The 17932-nt window shown below is 37.2% G+C and overlaps 2 protein-coding genes across 2 annotated transcripts; both read right to left on the bottom strand.

Annotated features, from left to right (window-relative positions):
- Window positions 1–1007: 1007 nt before the first annotated feature.
- On the bottom strand, window positions 1008–1961 carry LOC119532223 (olfactory receptor 11G2-like). The gene has a single exon (XM_037834424.1). The coding sequence runs from the start codon at window positions 1947–1949 to the stop codon at window positions 1008–1010; it is 942 nt and encodes a 313-aa protein (XP_037690352.1). The 5' UTR covers window positions 1950–1961.
- Window positions 1962–14182: 12221 nt separating this feature from the next.
- Window positions 14183–15118, bottom strand: LOC119532219 (olfactory receptor 11H6-like). Its single transcript, XM_037834418.1, has one exon. It carries the CDS (start codon window positions 15116–15118, stop codon window positions 14183–14185), a length of 936 nt encoding a protein of 311 aa, XP_037690346.1.
- Between the last annotated feature and the right edge of the window lie 2814 nt (window positions 15119–17932).

The following is a 17932-nucleotide window of genomic DNA, read 5'->3' as shown; positions in this document are numbered from 1 at the left end:
TTATAAACATATATATAGATTGCTAGATAACCTTTCTTCACATGAAAGATAGCCCAAGATACAGCTTTCTTCCACCTTGCTTTTCATTTAATAATCTACCTTGAAGATAGTTTCATATCAGCAAGCATGTACAGCCTCCTCATTTTTAATATCTAGATAGTATTCCATTCCATGGATGCACAATAATTGATTTAATCAGTCTTTAATTATGGGAATTTATATTTTTCCAATCTTTTGCTATTGTAATAGGCTGTAGTGAGTATTCTAGTACATATACAATTTTTATCATATGTGAGTATATCAGTTAGATAAATAGGTAGAAAAGAAATTGCTGGGTTAAAGGGAATGTCCTATAAATTTTGATAGTTATGGGTAAAATGCCCTCCAAAATATTTTTTTCTTAACCAATTTTTGCTGTACTAGCTGTGGAAAAAGAATGTTGTTTTTCTCCAAGTTATTTTTGCTCTTTTGTTTGAGAGGAAAAATAGAGATCTATGACAGTTTTATTTATATTTTTCCAATTATGAATAAAAATATGTTTTCATATTTAAAATTTTGCTGTTTGCTTTTTTCATATGTTTGGTACTTTTTCTATTAATTCAATTGGTATTTTGCTTATTGATCTAAAAAATTTATGCATATCAAAGATATTAATCTTCTCTCTATGGTAATTGGGAGATGTTCTGGAGCATAGAACTATAAGCTCAATTAGAAGAGTAAGGACAATTTGTTCTTGTGGAAAGGGTAAAAGAGAAATTTGCTTTGCCCTAAGTTATGACCTTGTGTAAGTCAAGCAAAATTTTCAATCTACAGTTCTATCAATTGTAAAATTAGGGATTTGGAGTACATTTTCTTGAACATTCATAGGCCTGTAAATTCTAGAAAATATGAAAAACACTATGGTGTATAAAGTTTAAAAATATGAACACTTTTCTGAGTGATGTTAGTTTTCTTTCTAACCAAAAGAAGTTAAGAACAAATTCTGTTCTCTTGAATCTTTTTGACTCTCATTTTTCTGTTCTCAGTAATTTCTTCACTGTGTGTTTCATATCTTTGTTCCTCAGACTATATATCAAGGGGTTAAGGAGTGGGGTCACCACAGAATAAAACAAAGTCACAATCTTCTGCATTCCATCTTCATGCTCTGTTGTTGGGCTCACATACATGACCATCACTGAGCCATAGAAAAGTGAAACTACAGCCAGATGGGAACCACAGGTGGAGAAGGCCTTCTTTCGTCCAGCAGCTGAAGGGACCCGCAACACAGCTCTAAGGACCAAAGCATATGACCCCATGATGAAGAGAAATGGAATAAATAAAAGTAGAGAACTTAAGGTGGAACTGGTCAACTCAATTTTAGGAGCTCTTGTACAGGTGAGTGCTAACAGAGGACCTGGGTCACAGAGGAAGTGGTCAATGATCCTGGATCCACAGAAGGACATCTGGGAGATGATGATGATTGGAATCAGGAACCAGAGGAATCCAAGTACCCAGCAGCTGACCACAAGATTGGTGCAGAAATGTCCAGTCATAATGGCAGTATAGTGGAGAGGCCGGCAGATGGCAAGATACCGATCAAATGCCATCACTGCCAAGAAAAAGCATTCTGTAGAACCCAGGGAGAAGAAAAAGTAGAATTGGAGAAAGCACCCAGAGAAGGAGATGACCTTGGTGTCAGAAAGGAAGTTGGCCGACATATTGGGGACAGTGGAGGTGACATACCAGATCTCCAGGAAGGAGAAGTTGGCAAGCAGGATGTACATGGGACTGTGGAGTCTCTGATCCCAGCGCACAGCACAGATGATGGAACCATTCCCCATGAGGGTCAGGAGGTAGACAGTAGAGAAGAGCACAAAGAGCAGGACCTGTCCCTCCCTGGGGCAAGGGAAGCCCAGGAGGATGAAACCAGTGAGGGTGCTGGACTCATTGGGGTTGTTAAAGATTTTCATGTATCGGTGAGCTGTAAAAAGACTATCAAATGCTGAAAGATAGTGTAAGACGAGATGGGAATCTAGATAATATATTTAAGTCATTCTAAGAAATGCAGTAAACACTTACATTTCAAAAATTATAATTTTTATCTCATCCTGAAATACTGTTCTGGGTTAGTTGTTTATCTGTAATAAATGTACAGATTAATAGATCATTATAGAGAAAACAACACTGTAACTACCACAGAGGTCAAGAAACAGAATATCAGTTGCCCTCTAGAAGCTCCTTTCATGCTCCAACTTCATCTCTATCTTTTGTCTACCTGTGCTTCTAGTTGTAATACTCTCCTTTTCTTTATGGTGGTAACTTCCTTGCTTTCCTTTATAATTTAATGGCCTAAGTATGTATACTTTATATAAATGTGATATGTAGTATTTTGTGGATGGTTTCCTTGTTCAACATTAAGTTTGTGAAATTCATGTTGTTGCATGAAATGTTGTTGCATGAATCTGTAGTTTGTCTTTGTTTTTTTTTTTTAACGGCTCAATAGTATTGCATTGTAGGAATAAACCACTACTTTTTTTAACCATTCTACTAAAGATGAATATTTTGGTTATTTCCAGTTTGGGGCTATAAGGAGTAATGCTACTATGAGTATAGGGTGCATTTCTCCTGGTCCACATGTGTGTGTGTTTCTATAGGCTGGGTCATAGGTTATGTGTTCCTTCATCTTTAGTTGATTCTGCCAAACAGTTTTCCATAATTTATTGCACTATTTTTCACTTCTACTGGAAGTTATATGAGAACTCTGGTTTTCAACATCGTTTTTAATGACAGGTTAAGGTCTCTATTTTCCAGAGCCTGGTGAATAATATATAGACTGCATTTCAATAGCTTCTCTCTTTTTCTTTGTTCTGATAATATCACACTGGGTCAGTTGTCTTTTTGGAATGCTTTTGATCACAGTAGGCAGTTAAGTGAGAACTTTTCTGCTCTCAGGAGAGAGTCTTTTGGAAGTGAGAAAGAAAATTCTTCCTAAATCTGATTTAGGAGAGCCCTTTAATGCATGATGTAATTTAAAGCACTTATGGGAAGTTCGCTGTCCATCTAGGTGAGATTTGAGTCGTGACCAGCTTTATGACTTAAACCAGGGTTTCCTTTACTGTACCTCTTGCTTTTTCTAATGCTTCTACCAGGAGAGAAGTCTCTGAAGTGAGTCCCTCAGTACCTCTCCCTGAGCAGCAAGTTTCAAACAGATTTGTCACAGGTTCAAAATAAGTTTGTCTGAGTAGTTACTTTAACAGAGGTGCTACTTTAACTAGAGTGGAATAAAGCTTTGCACTTAGAAAGCTTTCAATAAATATTTATAAAATGAGTGAATAAATGCACTGTCTCACTTTCCAGAAAGAGACCACACCAACACAACTACTTGTGGGCAAAGCTGACTCAAGGAAATCTTGAGACTGTTGTTTGAGGTTGTTGACTAACTAGTTGATTTATGCAATTTGGTAATGCAATTATACCTACTTCATAAGTAAAATGTTCAAATTAATTATAGAAAATAGCTGTATCTCATTTCTCTCATAACAGTTACCCAGCCCGGGTAGATATAGTTGAGGGTTAGGATTAACATTAATCTGGCCTTGAACAAACGGGTCTTTGATTGTTTGGCTCAGAATACGAGTCTGCCAAGTCCAATGCTGCTTTTCAGTTATGTAAACTGTGGAACCTGATATTATTGATATTTTCAAGTAGATTTAGCAAGAAACTTGAAGAGAAAACTACATTTTTGCTCCCTCTCCCAACACAGATTGGAGCACTTCAAGGCAGAAATGAGATTGGATGGTTGTACATCTGTATAATGGATTTCCATTTTCCAGAGTCAAAAACTCTGTTAAATAATCCTGGACTCAGACCTTGGACTTGGTTAATATATCTATTTTCCTCTATTTATGCTATATAGAATATTGCTTCAATCAATCAATCAACCAATCAATCAAATTATTTTTGAGTATGAATATAATTATTAAGGAGACTGAATATTTAATATAATTATGAGGGAGACTGAATAGTCCATTAGAATAAAAAACAGAAAGACGTCTCAGGACAAATGGCAGAAGATGTCAGGGGAGAGGTAATTGATTATGTTTTGTTGGGAGAGAAAGGAAATTAATGAAAGGGGACTAGCAATGTTATTAATATTTTGGAACTTATAAAATGTGTGTAAAAGCTTCTTTCTGTGAGATAGATGTAGTTCTGAATTTTATCTGATTTCCATGATGGGGGGACTCATGCTGCCAATAATATTTTCCAAGATTCTGCTTGTCTTTGTCTTAACTTGCATTACCTCATGACTTGCAGTGCCTCAGCTGTGGGAGGAACAGGTTCTTGTTCTTGTACCATAAATTTCCCTTTTCTAATTGACTGATTGTCTTCTATTTCCCTCCTTTTAAAGTACTTTGACTAGGAACTGAGATGAAGTTTGATACGAAATATTCATCCCTTTTAAGGGTGAACTGAAACTGGACATAGAAAATAATGTAGTCTTTCATCACTTTATAGAATTCTCATTCAGGATGAAAATATTCAGAATGTGGCCTTTGCTGAAGCAAACATTTCCCCAAGCACTCTTCTTCTTCTTCTTCTTTTTTTTAATGTGGCTGTTGACAATACTGGAGGCCTGAAAGTACATTAACTACTAATGAATGGAAGGAATGACTCAAAGGAAAATTTGCTATTTAACATGTGAAGGTGACTTAGGGCTTTAAATCGCAGAAAGTTAAAAAAAATAGTTTTAGGCTGACAAGTTTAGTAACAATTCAGCAACAGAACAAAACAAAGCAAAACCAAACAAACACTTGATTCTCATCAAGTTACAAGAATCTTTTCTAATTGTAGTTTGACTGTTTTAAATCAAAGGGTTTTGAAGGGTGTTTCCAAAAGATTTTTTTTTAAGTTAATCACTTTGTTTATCATTTCAAAATATTTCCAGCATCTTGAATGCTGTAGTTAATGTCGAAGAACTTCCTATTTTCTGGTTTGGCATATTTTAATGTTCTATCTCTTCCTTTATTTATCCCTCTCATCCAATTCATCAGCAAGATATGTTTGCTTCCAAAGTATAACTCAAATCTATGCACTTCTCTTTGACTGTCATCCTTCATATTCAGAAGATCATTCTTTCTTTCCCTGTACTTCTACAGTACCTTCCTAAGAAAACTCCATGCTTCCACTTTTGTCTCTCTACAATCCATTTTGCAGGTAGCAGCAGACTACTCTTTAAAAACTGTAAAGCAGAGCATGTTAGACTGTTGAGTAAAACTATTTCTTCTCAAAACAATTCTGAAAGTATAAAGTCTTACAAAGCTGCTCTAGGAAACTGGAAAGGTGTGAAAATAAATCTGGGTGGGCTATCATCAACTTAACAAATTTAACCAGACTGTATTGTTACTCCCCTTCAAAAAAGGGACTAGTAGATACACCCTGTGTGGGCTGCAGAGGGCTCTGTGAACACGGGTACAACCATGTCCCAGCTGTGTTTCTATACCCACACTGCTTGGATTGAGTTAATTAACAATTGCCTTTCTGTTTGTTTGTTTGTTTACTTGTAAATTAGTCAACCCCAGAAAGTTTGGGATGGATTATGTCTGAGTGAGCCTGGTCCAGTGCCATATACTGTGTAAGAAGAAGACATTTTCCTGATATTTTCCTCAAAGCTGGTCTCTAGAAGCCCTGATGCAGTAGAAGCTTTGGTACTTTCATTTGTTGATTCATTTCTCACAAGCCAATGCAGAAATATCTCAGAATAACTCGCTCCCTGCTTTAGCTGATCTGTATAGTTTCAATGAGGTGGCTGCTATGTCTGTCCCATTATGTAATCTAATTCAGTAAAATACTTAAAAGTAAGGATAATTTTCCAGATTGGGAAGAGTGGTAGGCATTTGTGGAAAATAGAAAAAGTGCTGGATTTAGAGTCAAGAGCTTTCCTTAGTTGATATTATCTTCGTTTTCTTAGCTGTAAAATGGGCATAATTTTGTCTTCTTCAAAGGGCTATTAAAAAGATTGCTGCTATATGAAATAACATCTGTGGAAGTTCCTTGACCAAGGTATGACCAGTAAGAGCTTAAGAAATTTTGTTTCTTTGTGGAAGGCCATAGCAAATTCAAAGAGAGCTGTGGGTAGAGGCTAGTAGATCCTGCAACTATACTATGATTTTTTTTCCTCTTCTAAACATTATACCACCTTATTACCTGGATCAGGAAAGGGAATCCCAAACTTCAGCTTCTCAGAAAATTACCTTTTTATTTGCTTAAAGAGAAGTGACAGTCTTCTTGGCAGTAATGAGAGAGGAGAGAAGAGGTAGAGGAGAGGTGGAAAGGGCTGTGATGAAGATCCTCGATTGTGTTTGCTGGAGGATGGGCGGGTTATAAGCAGAGGCTGCCAGAAACTCCGCACTATTTTTCCTGATCCTGAAGAACTGCTTATTGTTTCTAAAAGGAGAACAGTGTCAGGAGACTGCTCTGTGCTTGTTATTCACTTCCCTTGGGACCTGCCGTCTTTTCTGTTTTTTTTTTTTCCTATGCATGTTGAAATGATATCTTTTCCTGCCTTCATACCTCTCATAGATGGCATGAAATATTCACATGTCAGTTGATTGTGTGACTAATTAATAAGCCAATAATTCAATCTCTAACACTGTCTATCCTACCCCACTTCCCACCGAGTGTCTAAACCTGAAGGGAAGAAAAGCAGCCACAGAAGTCTGTGATCTGATATTCATAGCTAGACCTCAGTGTTATTACAAGCTGGTCTGACTCTATCTAACATGATAGGTCATGTTCTTCTCTTCTTGGACAAAAGCAATTACACAGAATACAACCTCAGTCAAAGAGTTTCTGAAACCACATTAAAACGAGACAAAACAAGTCCACTTCAGAATTTTGTCTAAGCACAAACAAAAACAAGGCCATAGTGTCACCCATAACATACCAAACACCCCCTCTCTTTGCTAAAATGAGCAGCTGCTACTATTTTTTCAACCGTTTTTTACTTTATTCTCCTTCTAGAGTGTCCTCTATAGATAAAATTTGTTGAGGTACCCAGTCATAGAACTGCCCCTGCTTTCTGACAATATCAAATCTTGATTGAAACTCTCCTTCCTTAGACCCTCCTCCAAATCACCCAACCAAAGCCCAAATCCTATAATAGATTCTTTCTAACACTGTCTCATTGAGATATTCCATGGATCCCCCACAGTATGTGTTCTCCCCTGCTATAAAGAGTAATAAGCCCAAGTTTTTCATTTACAAGTGTTCCTGTGGCCTTTGGCTACAGGGCATAAAGAAACCTGACACAGAATAAGGTTTCTGTGAAGCAGGAAGTCTTTCAATGAAACTTCATTTGGATGTCACCAGGAAGACAGACACATTTAGGGGACACTTTCCAGGATGTTCCTGGCTAAGGTCAGTCAGAGCAGGGTCGTTCTGCAGCTGCTCTGCTCCTGGGAGGTGGGCTCCATGGTTACTCATCCTCAACAGAGAGGCAGGCCCTTTATTTTTGCTGTGAAAGAAATAAGATATTTTGTCTGAGTCATTCTGGATGTTACTACCCTTAATTTAGTAACACAAAACTACCATGTGATCTCTATTTAAAAAACTTTGGGCTAAGGTCTAGGCAAATTCTTCTGTGCTGGCTGCATCAGTATACACTCTAATAAAATCTATATCCAGGAAGAATGGACCATTAGTTTATCAGCCATGGTGAACCTGATAGAAGAGATCTTGTTAAGCAGAAGCTGGGACTGGGCACTCCAGATTCTTCCTTAATTAGAGAAGAAAAACTTGGAAAAAGGAACTTTGACCTGCTAAAAGGGACTCCCATAGGTAAATGTGAAGTAACTGAGCATCAGATTCTTCCACTCAATTATATCCTCATCCTCCCTGATAGTCACCATCCAAGGCCAGTCATCCCACCACCTTTTCCCCACTGAGATACAGAGTGTTGGACTGGGACCAATCATAAGACCTCTTCCTCAAAAGGACCATGCCAGGGCAGGGACACCCTCCCACGCCCGGACTATCCACTGCCAGGCTCCCTCTTGCCTCCCTGGTGGGCTCCTAGGAGGGGCAGATCTTCTAACATAACTTATCTCCTGTCTCTTCATCCTCCCTACTGTGGCAGAAGGTTTTGTCTAAAACACTGATTAGTTAAGCTCACTTCCCTGTTTGGGCACCATTCATACTTCTGTCTATTGCATAAAGTTCAAAAGTCAAAGCCTGGTGAGTAAGGCACTCTATAGTGCAGCCTCATTGACTTTCCTGTCCCACTTCCCAAAGTCTCTTGCAGATGTCTCCAAGTCTTGGTAACACCAAACCACTCAGGTACACAGTGGGAGCTCCAAAAATGTACATTGAAGGAGTAATTTAACTCTTAAAAATATAAAAGAGCACTCAGTATGAATTAAGCAGGAATGTAAAGCCCTGTGGAGAAAGTGACCTGGAAAAGGAGGTTTGGTGGGTAGGTAAGTTAGTGTTGAGGAGTATTTGTACTGCTCTTTTTATCTTTTCTGTCCTTTTTATAACATATTGTCATCTCTGGGATTGATCTGAGAATATGTTTTATTTTTTAAACAGTTTTATGGAAGTATAATTGACATATAGTAAGCAGTATACATTTAAAATGTGTAATTTGATACATTTTGTCATATGGATACATCTGTGAAACCATCATCATAAGATAGTGAACATAATCATCAGCCCCAAAAATATGCTTGTTCTCCTTTGTAATTGCTGCCTCCTACCCCTTTCTGACCCCGTCTTTCGTTAACTGAGCATGATTATTTTGAGATTTGTCCATGTTACTTCATGTATCAATAGTTCATTCCTTTTTATTGTTGAATAATATTCCATCGTATGGATATACAAAACTTTGTTTTCCATTCAACTGTTTGTGGACATTATGGTTGTTCCAGTTTTTAGCTATTATAAATAAATCTGCTAGGAGCATTTGTGTACAAGTCTATGTATGGCATATGCATTTTTTCTCTTGGGTAATACTGGTGTTGAATGGCTATATCATATGGTAGGCAGATATTTAAATTTTTAGAAAACTGCCAAACCATTTTCCAAAGTGCTTGGAGAATTTTACACTCCCGATAGTAGTAGATGAGAGTTCTGATTCCTTTATATACTCACCAACACTTGGTATGGTCAGTTTTTAAATTTTAGTCACTCTGGTATGTCTGGTAGTGTTTCATTGAGGTATTAATTTGTATTTTCTTGATGACTAATGATGTTAAGTGTGGTTTCATTTGCTTACTTGTCTTCTGATGAAATGTCCATTCAAATCTTTTGCCTATTTTTTATTGGGTTGTTTGTTTTCTTAATATTGACTTTTGAGTGGTTTTTATATATTCTGGATGCAAGTCCTTCATTAGATATGTGCTTTGTGAATAATTTCTCCCAGTCTGTGGCTTGTCTTTTCATTTTCTTAGTGTCTTTCAAAGAATGGATGCTTTTTAATTTTGGTGGAGTCCGATTTTTAAATTTGTTCTGTTCTGGAACATGCTTTTTGTGTGGCATATAAGAAATCTTTTCCTAAACCAGGACCTGAAGAATTTTCTTCTATGTCTTCTTCTATAAGTTTTATAGTTTTAGGTTTTACATTTAGGTCCTATTTGAGTTAATTTTTGTGTATTTTGTGAGGTGTTGTATTGCAGTTCAGTTTTTTTTTTTTTTTTTGTATATGGATATCTAATTATTCTAGCACCGTTTATTAAGAAGTCTATCTTTACTCCACTGAGTTGTCATTGCACTTTTGTTGAAACCCTTTTTCCATACAGGTATGGGTCTATTTCTGGACTCTCTATACTATTTGTCTGACTATATCCCAGTGCCACACTGTTTTGATTATTGCAGATTTTAAACAAGTCTTGAAATAAGATAGTGTTAGTCCTCCAATTTTGTTTTATTTATTCTAAGTCCTTTGCATTTCCATATGCATTTTAAAATTAGCTTGCTAATTTCAACAAAAACACCTGCTTGGGATTTTGATTTGGATTGTGTTGAATCTGTAGATCAGCTTGGGAAGACTTGAAATCTAAACAATATTGAGTTTTTCAACCCATAAACCAGTTATATTTTACATTTATTTACCTCTATTTTGGTCTTCTTTAATTTCTCTCAGCTATGTTTTATAGTTTTTATTGTATAAGACTTTCACATCTTTTGTCAGATTTATCCCCAAGTATTACTTATTTTTTTGATGCTATTGTAAATGGCATTAATTTTTAAAATTTAAATTCCTGATTATTGCTATTATATAGAAATACCATTGATTTTTATATATGGAGCTTGTATCTTACTCATTCATTAGTTCTAACAGCCCATTTTTAAAATTCCTTTGGCTTTTCTATATAGATGATTGTGTCATAGATGACATGGTCATTTAAAAACAGTTTTTCTTTTTTTATTCAATCTGGATGCCATTTATTTCTTTCCTTTGCCTGATTGCATTTTTCTGGAACTTTCAGTCTGATGTTGAATAGAAGCTGCAAGAACAGACACTCTTGTCTCATTTCTGATTTTAATATGAAAGCATTCAGTCTTACTTTATTCGGTATGGTGTTTTTGTAGGATTTTGTAGACACCCTTTACAGACTGATGAAGTTCATGTCTATTTCCAGTTTACTAAGACCTTTTATCAGGAATGGATATTCATTTTAATATGTGCAGGTACATTATATATTACCTAGGTATTTATGTGCTGACTTAGGCACTTAGCTACGTTATCTAACAGAGTTTAAATGGGAAAACTAATGTCAAATTTGAAGCAATCCAGTTCTGAGAAAAGTTGTTCCCCAAATTTACATTTCACTGGTTGGTTGAGAATTTCCTATACTCATGTATCATTTAAGGAAGTGGCACAGAAACCCCAGCAATAACTAAATCCTAAAAAGTCCTGATAAAATAATAGCTCCTCATCTGGTATTTTCATGGCAGCATAAATTAGGCATGCCAATGAAGTCTGAATGAGTCTATAACATCATCCATAAAGCAGGTGTTAGCAACCTGTGGTCTGTGATCTAATGATGGTTCAGGCTGCCAAGGCGCGTTCTCACTATGCCCATGAGATTCCCATAAACCTGTAGGGGGTCCTCTCTGCTCTTGAGGCTGACCTGTTCCCATCGAATTGGGTGAGAGGAAACCACAAGTGGTATGAAATTGGTCAATTTGTTTGTTGACAATCCATTTACTAGTTGTTCATCTCTCTTTTTTCCCTTCCTTTATTAGACTGTTGTGAGGACTGTTACCAGGATCCTGAAGGGACTTGACTCTAACTGCTGCTCACCTCAAAATCTGAGCTCTAGTGTTTTGCAAATTCCATCTTCTACCCTATTAGGATCAAGTTATAGAAATAAAACTCCCCCTTTCCCTTATTTCTGCCAGCATATCATTGTACACATTTAAGAGGAATTTTTCTAAGGAAAAAAAGAACAAAACAACAAAAAACATTTCTTCAGAATACAGGCATCTTATCGTAAAATAATTATCGTATATACCTGAAGATTTGTTTACTAATAAGAGTTTACTGGACTTATGTACTACTGTCCTCCTCCTTTCAACCATGTCAGGAATAACTTTTCCTGATACTTCCCACATTTTCCCAACACTTCCCATATTTTTGAGTTCTGGGTCACTCTTTCCTTTTACTCTTCACCTTTTTTTTCTTGAAAGTGGGTATGGGAGCCTTCTACAGGTGAATTACTTCCAGTGGAGTAGGAATCCAATAAATTTCTTGAGACAAATGTTAGAATATCAATGGTTCCTTCCATTCTAGTGAATACTACTCCTACATGACAGAAGAGAACTTTGGTATACTAATTCAGGGGATTTTAATCTTTGATATGGAGGAGTATGCAATTAGCTGTAAATTTATTCTTAGGATAGTTTAGGTCATACTCTTGGGGTAAGCCAGATGGTCAGGCAGCTGATATTTGGATCATAATTCTTAGACCTGGAAAGAATCGCTTCTCTTGAGCTGCACTTCTAAGTAATGACCTTGACTTTTATTGAGGAATCCAACAAGAAGCAGTTCTATTGAGCCAACTAAAATAGGCATATTTTTATTACAGATATTTTTTGGGTTGCCTGTTCATTTTACCTTTAGTCTCTCTAATATGAATCCACATAAATTAAATTATTTTTGAACTAGGAGCCAGTTAGAATTTAGCTTCCTATAAGGAACCCATTTGTTTTCTTCTTACAGGTAATGAAAATCGTATAAAAGATAAAGTTTCCCTACTCCTCACTTTGCTTTAAAGGGAGTTTAGAACAAATTTTAGTTCTGACTTTAATAACTGTATAAGATCTTATGGTCTACAAATCTTCTTTCTATTTTGTTTTCCTTTTTCAATCCATATTTCTCTTCCTCTCTCTGATTTTGCAGTTTTTGTTGGGTATATCAACTCCTTTATATACCCAACCCAAGGTGGGTTATAGAAAAATAAATAGACATATATAAATAAACATGTAAGTAAGTAGTTCCAAGTTAAGATGTACTTATGAGAGTGGTGGGATTTTTATTGAGTCTTCCCCTTAGTACATAGTATTGAGCAGGCTTCCCCAGGTGTTCAGATAAAAAACTAATTCCCTGAAGTAGCTTAGAAGCTTACAGATGATCTGATCCTGTCTATGTCTCCAGACCCTTTTCCCTCTAAATAACAAAATTTATCTTTTCATATACTTTGAAAACCCCAATATTATACCTGCATTTGCTTGGGACTTAATTCCCCTAGATCTGCACACAGTTTGTTCCCTCACTTTGAAATATCACCTCCACAGAAAGGCGTCTTGCCATCCTGTCTAAATTATCCCCTATCCTATCCCAATTTTTCCTATATTCATACTCTCCTTTATTCTTTTTATTCAATTTATGATTCCTGGAATTATAAACTTATGTGTTTACCTTCTTATTATCTGCCTTCTTCACTAGAATTCAATGAAGAATGGAGGTAAGGACTTTGTCTTGTACACTGATGTAATCTCAGTACGCATCACAGAGGTCAATAAATGTTTATTGAATGAATGAATTAAATACAACTATACCAGGTAACAATAACCAATTTATTTTTGACCAAATAGTCAGGTCAAACAATCTGGAGCTGTCATCAAATTCCTCTACATCTCTCTAGGGTTTCAGTATCTTAGAATCGCTATGGCTTTTTTTCTCTCTTTTGCCTCTTCTGGGCTGTGTGTTCAACTCAACCTTCCTTCATTTGAAACTAGCTCAAAAGTGTAATGCCATTGCAAAGTAATCTTATTTTTAAATGTAACCTTATTTCTAGGTATCTTAACTATATTGCTCTGATAGGAATAGGAAAGAAGGAAGTTTTTGATAAATGGAGGACTTTAAAGTCAAGTCAGGAAAAGAAACTTCTGCTGCTGTCATTAGTGTTTGAGTCACTTAGTATTATTTCCCTTTTCCAAGCTTAGAGTAGAAAATAATATGCAAATTTTCTCTGCTTATATCATATATTTATTAAAAAAAAAGAGACTCTGAAAAACTGGCCTGTAGCCTAGTGCTGATCTAGATGCACCAGAATCACCTGGGTAGCATTAAAGTAAAGATTTAGAGTCTACTTCAAAGATTCTGATTTAAGAGAATTGGAGAAAGGCCCAGTAATATATTCTTTTAAAAAGTTTCCCCAAGTAATTATCAAACAAGACAGGTTTGGGAACAAGTGCTTTAGATCATTGATGGAAGCATGGGTGTCAATTAAATAAAAATTTTGGCTCAGTTATGATTTACTGATTGATACTAATTTTCTTTTATCTGAGCTCAAATGGTTTGAATTCTCTACTTTTCTGCTAGGAGTGGAGCAGATATCATCAGGCCAGAAAGAGCAAGTGTAAGAATTGGATGTACATTTATTAGAGGTCAAAAAGAGCATGAGGTCAGGGACCAGGAAAGTGATCACAGAACAAAGGGCAGGAAGTTCATAGAGAGGTCAGGGTCTAAAATCCAGATATTTGGTTATTTAATTCAAGTTTATCGATCAAGTCCTAATTTGAAGGCAAGGTCTGGTTTACTTGAAATACTCTTATTCATTATATGATTAGGCAGAAACTGATGAATTTGAGTGTGAATATATAGGTGAAAATGAACATTTTTGTAAAAAAAAACTAGGAGTATATATGGGAAAAAAGAGAAATATCCTGATCTTGGTCCACTTATGAGCTCTCATTCACCTTAACTAATTTTTGTGCACATCTGTATTTTTCTTAGGGCAGCTTTCATGTCCTTGTTCCGGAGACTGTAGATCAGAGGGTTTACAAATGGAGTCACTGATGAGTAGAACAGGGTTACAATCTTCTGTGCCCCAGCTGGGTTTCCAGAGCTTGGACTGACGTACATCACCATGACTGGTCCATAGAACAAAGACACTACACCCAGGTGGGACCCACAGGTGGAGAAGGCCTTACGTCTGCCAGCTGCTGAGGGAACCCGTAACACTGCTCTGAGGACTAGTGTGTAGGATCCAAGGATTAAGGAGAAGGTGATGAAGATAATAAGGGAGCTCAATATAGAGCAGGAAAGCTCAATTCCAGGGGCAGGAATGCAAGACAAAGCCAGAAGGGGACCTGGGTCACAGACAAAATGGTCAATGGTATTGGGACCACAAAAGGGGAGTTGTGTTATAAAATAGATAGGAAGTGGATAGCAGAGGAAGCCTATTACCCAGCAGAGGGCCACCAAGTTCATGCAAAGATGATTGGTCATGACGGTAGGATAGTGGAGAGGCTGGCAGATGGCCAGGTACCGATCAAATGCCATGAGGGACATTAAGAAGTTCTCACTGATGCCCGTGGAGAAGAAGAAGTAGAACTGGAGGAAGCAGGCAGTGAAAGAGATGGTTTTTGTCTCAGACAGGAAGTTCTCTAACATAATGGGTACAGTGGTGTTGATGTAACAAATCTCCAGGAATGAGAAGTTGGCCAGCAGAATGTACATGGGGGTGTGGAGCCTGTGATCCAGCTTCACTGCACAGGTGATGGCTCCATTCCCCATCAGTGTCAGGATGTACATCACAGAGAACAGCATGAAGAGGAGGATCTGAACCTCACGGGAACAGGGGAAGCTCAGGAGTATGAATTCAGTCACTGTGTTGACTCTGGACACGTTCATGTCTTCCTACATGAGGAAAAGAGAATGTGACAATGACAGAGATGATCTTATTCTCCAATCCTCATGGGCACTTCCTTTGTAGAGTCCTAAATGCTCATTCACTTCTGAGATTCTGTTATTCTAATAAATAAGTTATAATCGAACTGCACTGCTGAAGACTGTCATACTTTGAGAGTACTTGATATAATTATACGCTCTGAATCCTTGGAGTCTCCCTCATTCCTCTTTGGAATTTTCTCACAATAAAAGATATTATGCAATAAGCAGGTTGGAGAAGGTTAATGACAGTACTCAGACATGTGTGTAAGGAAGTATGAAAGTCATCGACTGGTGTCTGTAGAAAAATATGAAAAAAACCTAATTTCATGTAGTTGTATCTTTGGAATCAGACACAAATGCTATGAATCAGAGATGTAGAAGAGGGAGACAGAAAGATAACGAATACTACAATGAAATCTTCACACATTTCATTTTTATTCTGGAAAAATGTTGGATTACAATGTTGTCAATCTTTTTTTTTGTACCAATAACTATGGTCCATGGTTTAGCATAGGGGTCACTCTGTTTTGCAGTTCCATGGATTTTTAGAAAATCTTTTATTCTAGTACCATTTACACAACCTAACATTTCCCTTTCAATCACATTCGGGTATATAAATACCATGCTGTTAATTATGTTCAGATATTGTGCTACCATCACCACCATCCATTATCAAACATGTTTTAGTAATATTGTTAACCTTAAGGGGGCCTTGTAACCCAGGCAAAAAATGTCAAATGTGCCCTCCTTTCTTCCATGTTCATCAGCTCTTGTTAGTTTAGGAAAGTTTTTACGCCTAAACATGTACCCAATGTTCCCATTTTTTACCAGTCAGATTAAAATACCTCTTTTAAACCTTGGACTAAATTATAACTCTCCCGGTAGGTAGAAATAATGAGTAATGGACCTGGTATATTCTTTTAGGATTGTTGAAATTTTTGCCTATGATATCAGGATTTCCAGAAAGGCTCCCACTCTTCTGGTTTATGGATGAATGCAGAGGATCACAAATGTCAGCAATTCCCACCAGTGACCTCTGGGGACCAAAGACAGGATGAGAGTCACAAAGTCTCTCTCCCTATTAGGAGCCCCCTCCTACTTCCCTATTGCCTGTGTTCCTCCCACACCTTTATAGGTGTGGAAGGCTGAAGTTGATTGGGGAGGTAGAGGGAGAAGTAGGAAGTTATTGTAATTTTGGAATATATAAAATTTTCATGAAAATATTCTTCTCTGGGGCATTGTCATACATTGTGAGAGGGGCAGGGCAAGGCCAACAAAATCTCCTAAGATTCTGTACTCAGTAGTTTGGTCTCTATTTTCTGGATGCCTCAGTTAGTGAGGGGTAGTCATTACTTGTACCTTAATGACCCAGAGTGACATGATTAGGTGACATTATTTATTCAGGAACATATAAGTCCAGAATATAGCCTTAGAAACTTTTATGTTTGAAATATGCTAGGTAAGATTATTTATTAATATTATTCATTATAAAATGTGTTGCTTTGCAGATTGCATAATGCCATTACTTTATGGATGATCTTAATAGCTGCAGCTAGAGACACAATGGTATGGCAGAGATTCAGAAATTTTTACCTCACACCTCACTGTAAGACTCCTCTTAAGTCTATGAGTAGATTGTCTCTGGGGCAACAAAGCTCTGGTTGTTTTCTCTGTAGCAGGAATTCAGGGTACTCCAGCAATCAAAGAAACCATGAAAAAAGAGTAAAGAAAGCAAGAAGAAATATTTGGGACAAACGCACGTGACAATTCCAATGGTTTTGCAAGCCAAGTGGGAATGAACTCACCAATCTGGCAAACTCAGACATTTCGAAGCTGTCCCTTCTCTCAGCACTGGATCATCTGATCTGCGCCAGAGCAAACAGGGCTGAAAATGGAGAGAGGTGAAGTTTTTCAGCCCTGCTCCTCAAAGCCCCTTACCCAGTCCTTTCCAGATGTCAGATTGCCAATGTCTCTGTTTCGGTGAAGTGCCGGTTGTGACTAGGTATAAACTTCTGCTTAATAAAGATAGCCTTTAAGTAATACTGGAATCTTTTCTGCATCCTCATCTCTCTCACTTAAGTTTCCCTGGCTTTCTTCATTGCAAAGCTGGATTTCCTTTTAAATTCATTCATGTGACTTGAGGGGCTGTTGTTTTTACAGCCAGACAATAGAATGCAGAGCTAAAAGGCATGCCTGATTGATGTCCTCTCCTTACGTCTCTTTTGAACCCATATCCTCATAGAACTGACAGGTCTAATTTGTAATCTTCTGTTTCCACTGCAGCAAAGGCAGGCAGGATGGAGGGGGTGGCATCCTCGGCAGCCACCAGCCAGAGAGGGGCTTACATTGCTGGGTACACGGTATTGGTCTGGAGAGAAATTAGTGTATTTGCTACATGACAAAGACGTATCTGTCTTGTTCTGAAACTTATGTCTTATTCATCTGAAGGGATATAGCCCCCTGTGGGTTCTAAAATTGGGACATTATAAGGGAAGATTGCCAGTTGTATCCCAAATGTTTCCTTTCCTTAGGAGCCCACTAATTGGCTCTTGGGACCCAGGTTGTCCCACGATGATCACATCATTTCATGCTATTCTTAGAGCAGATTGTAATTTTGGTTCTATTAAAAGCTTACTTTTATGATGTTGTAAACACTACAGCAACACCAGTTTAGCTGGATGAGTAGATTTTTCTTATTCTTCCTAATCTCTCACATTCAATTGTATTCATGTTTTGAGTCTATCTTCAAATTTTGGACTTTCTTATTTGTCAGTT

This window comes from Choloepus didactylus, chromosome 4 (genome assembly GCF_015220235.1).
Source record: "Choloepus didactylus isolate mChoDid1 chromosome 4, mChoDid1.pri, whole genome shotgun sequence".
Taxonomy (NCBI): Eukaryota; Metazoa; Chordata; class Mammalia; order Pilosa; family Megalonychidae; genus Choloepus; species Choloepus didactylus.
Note: the sequence above shows the minus strand (reverse complement) of the source record. Positions and strands in the feature narration are given on the sequence as shown.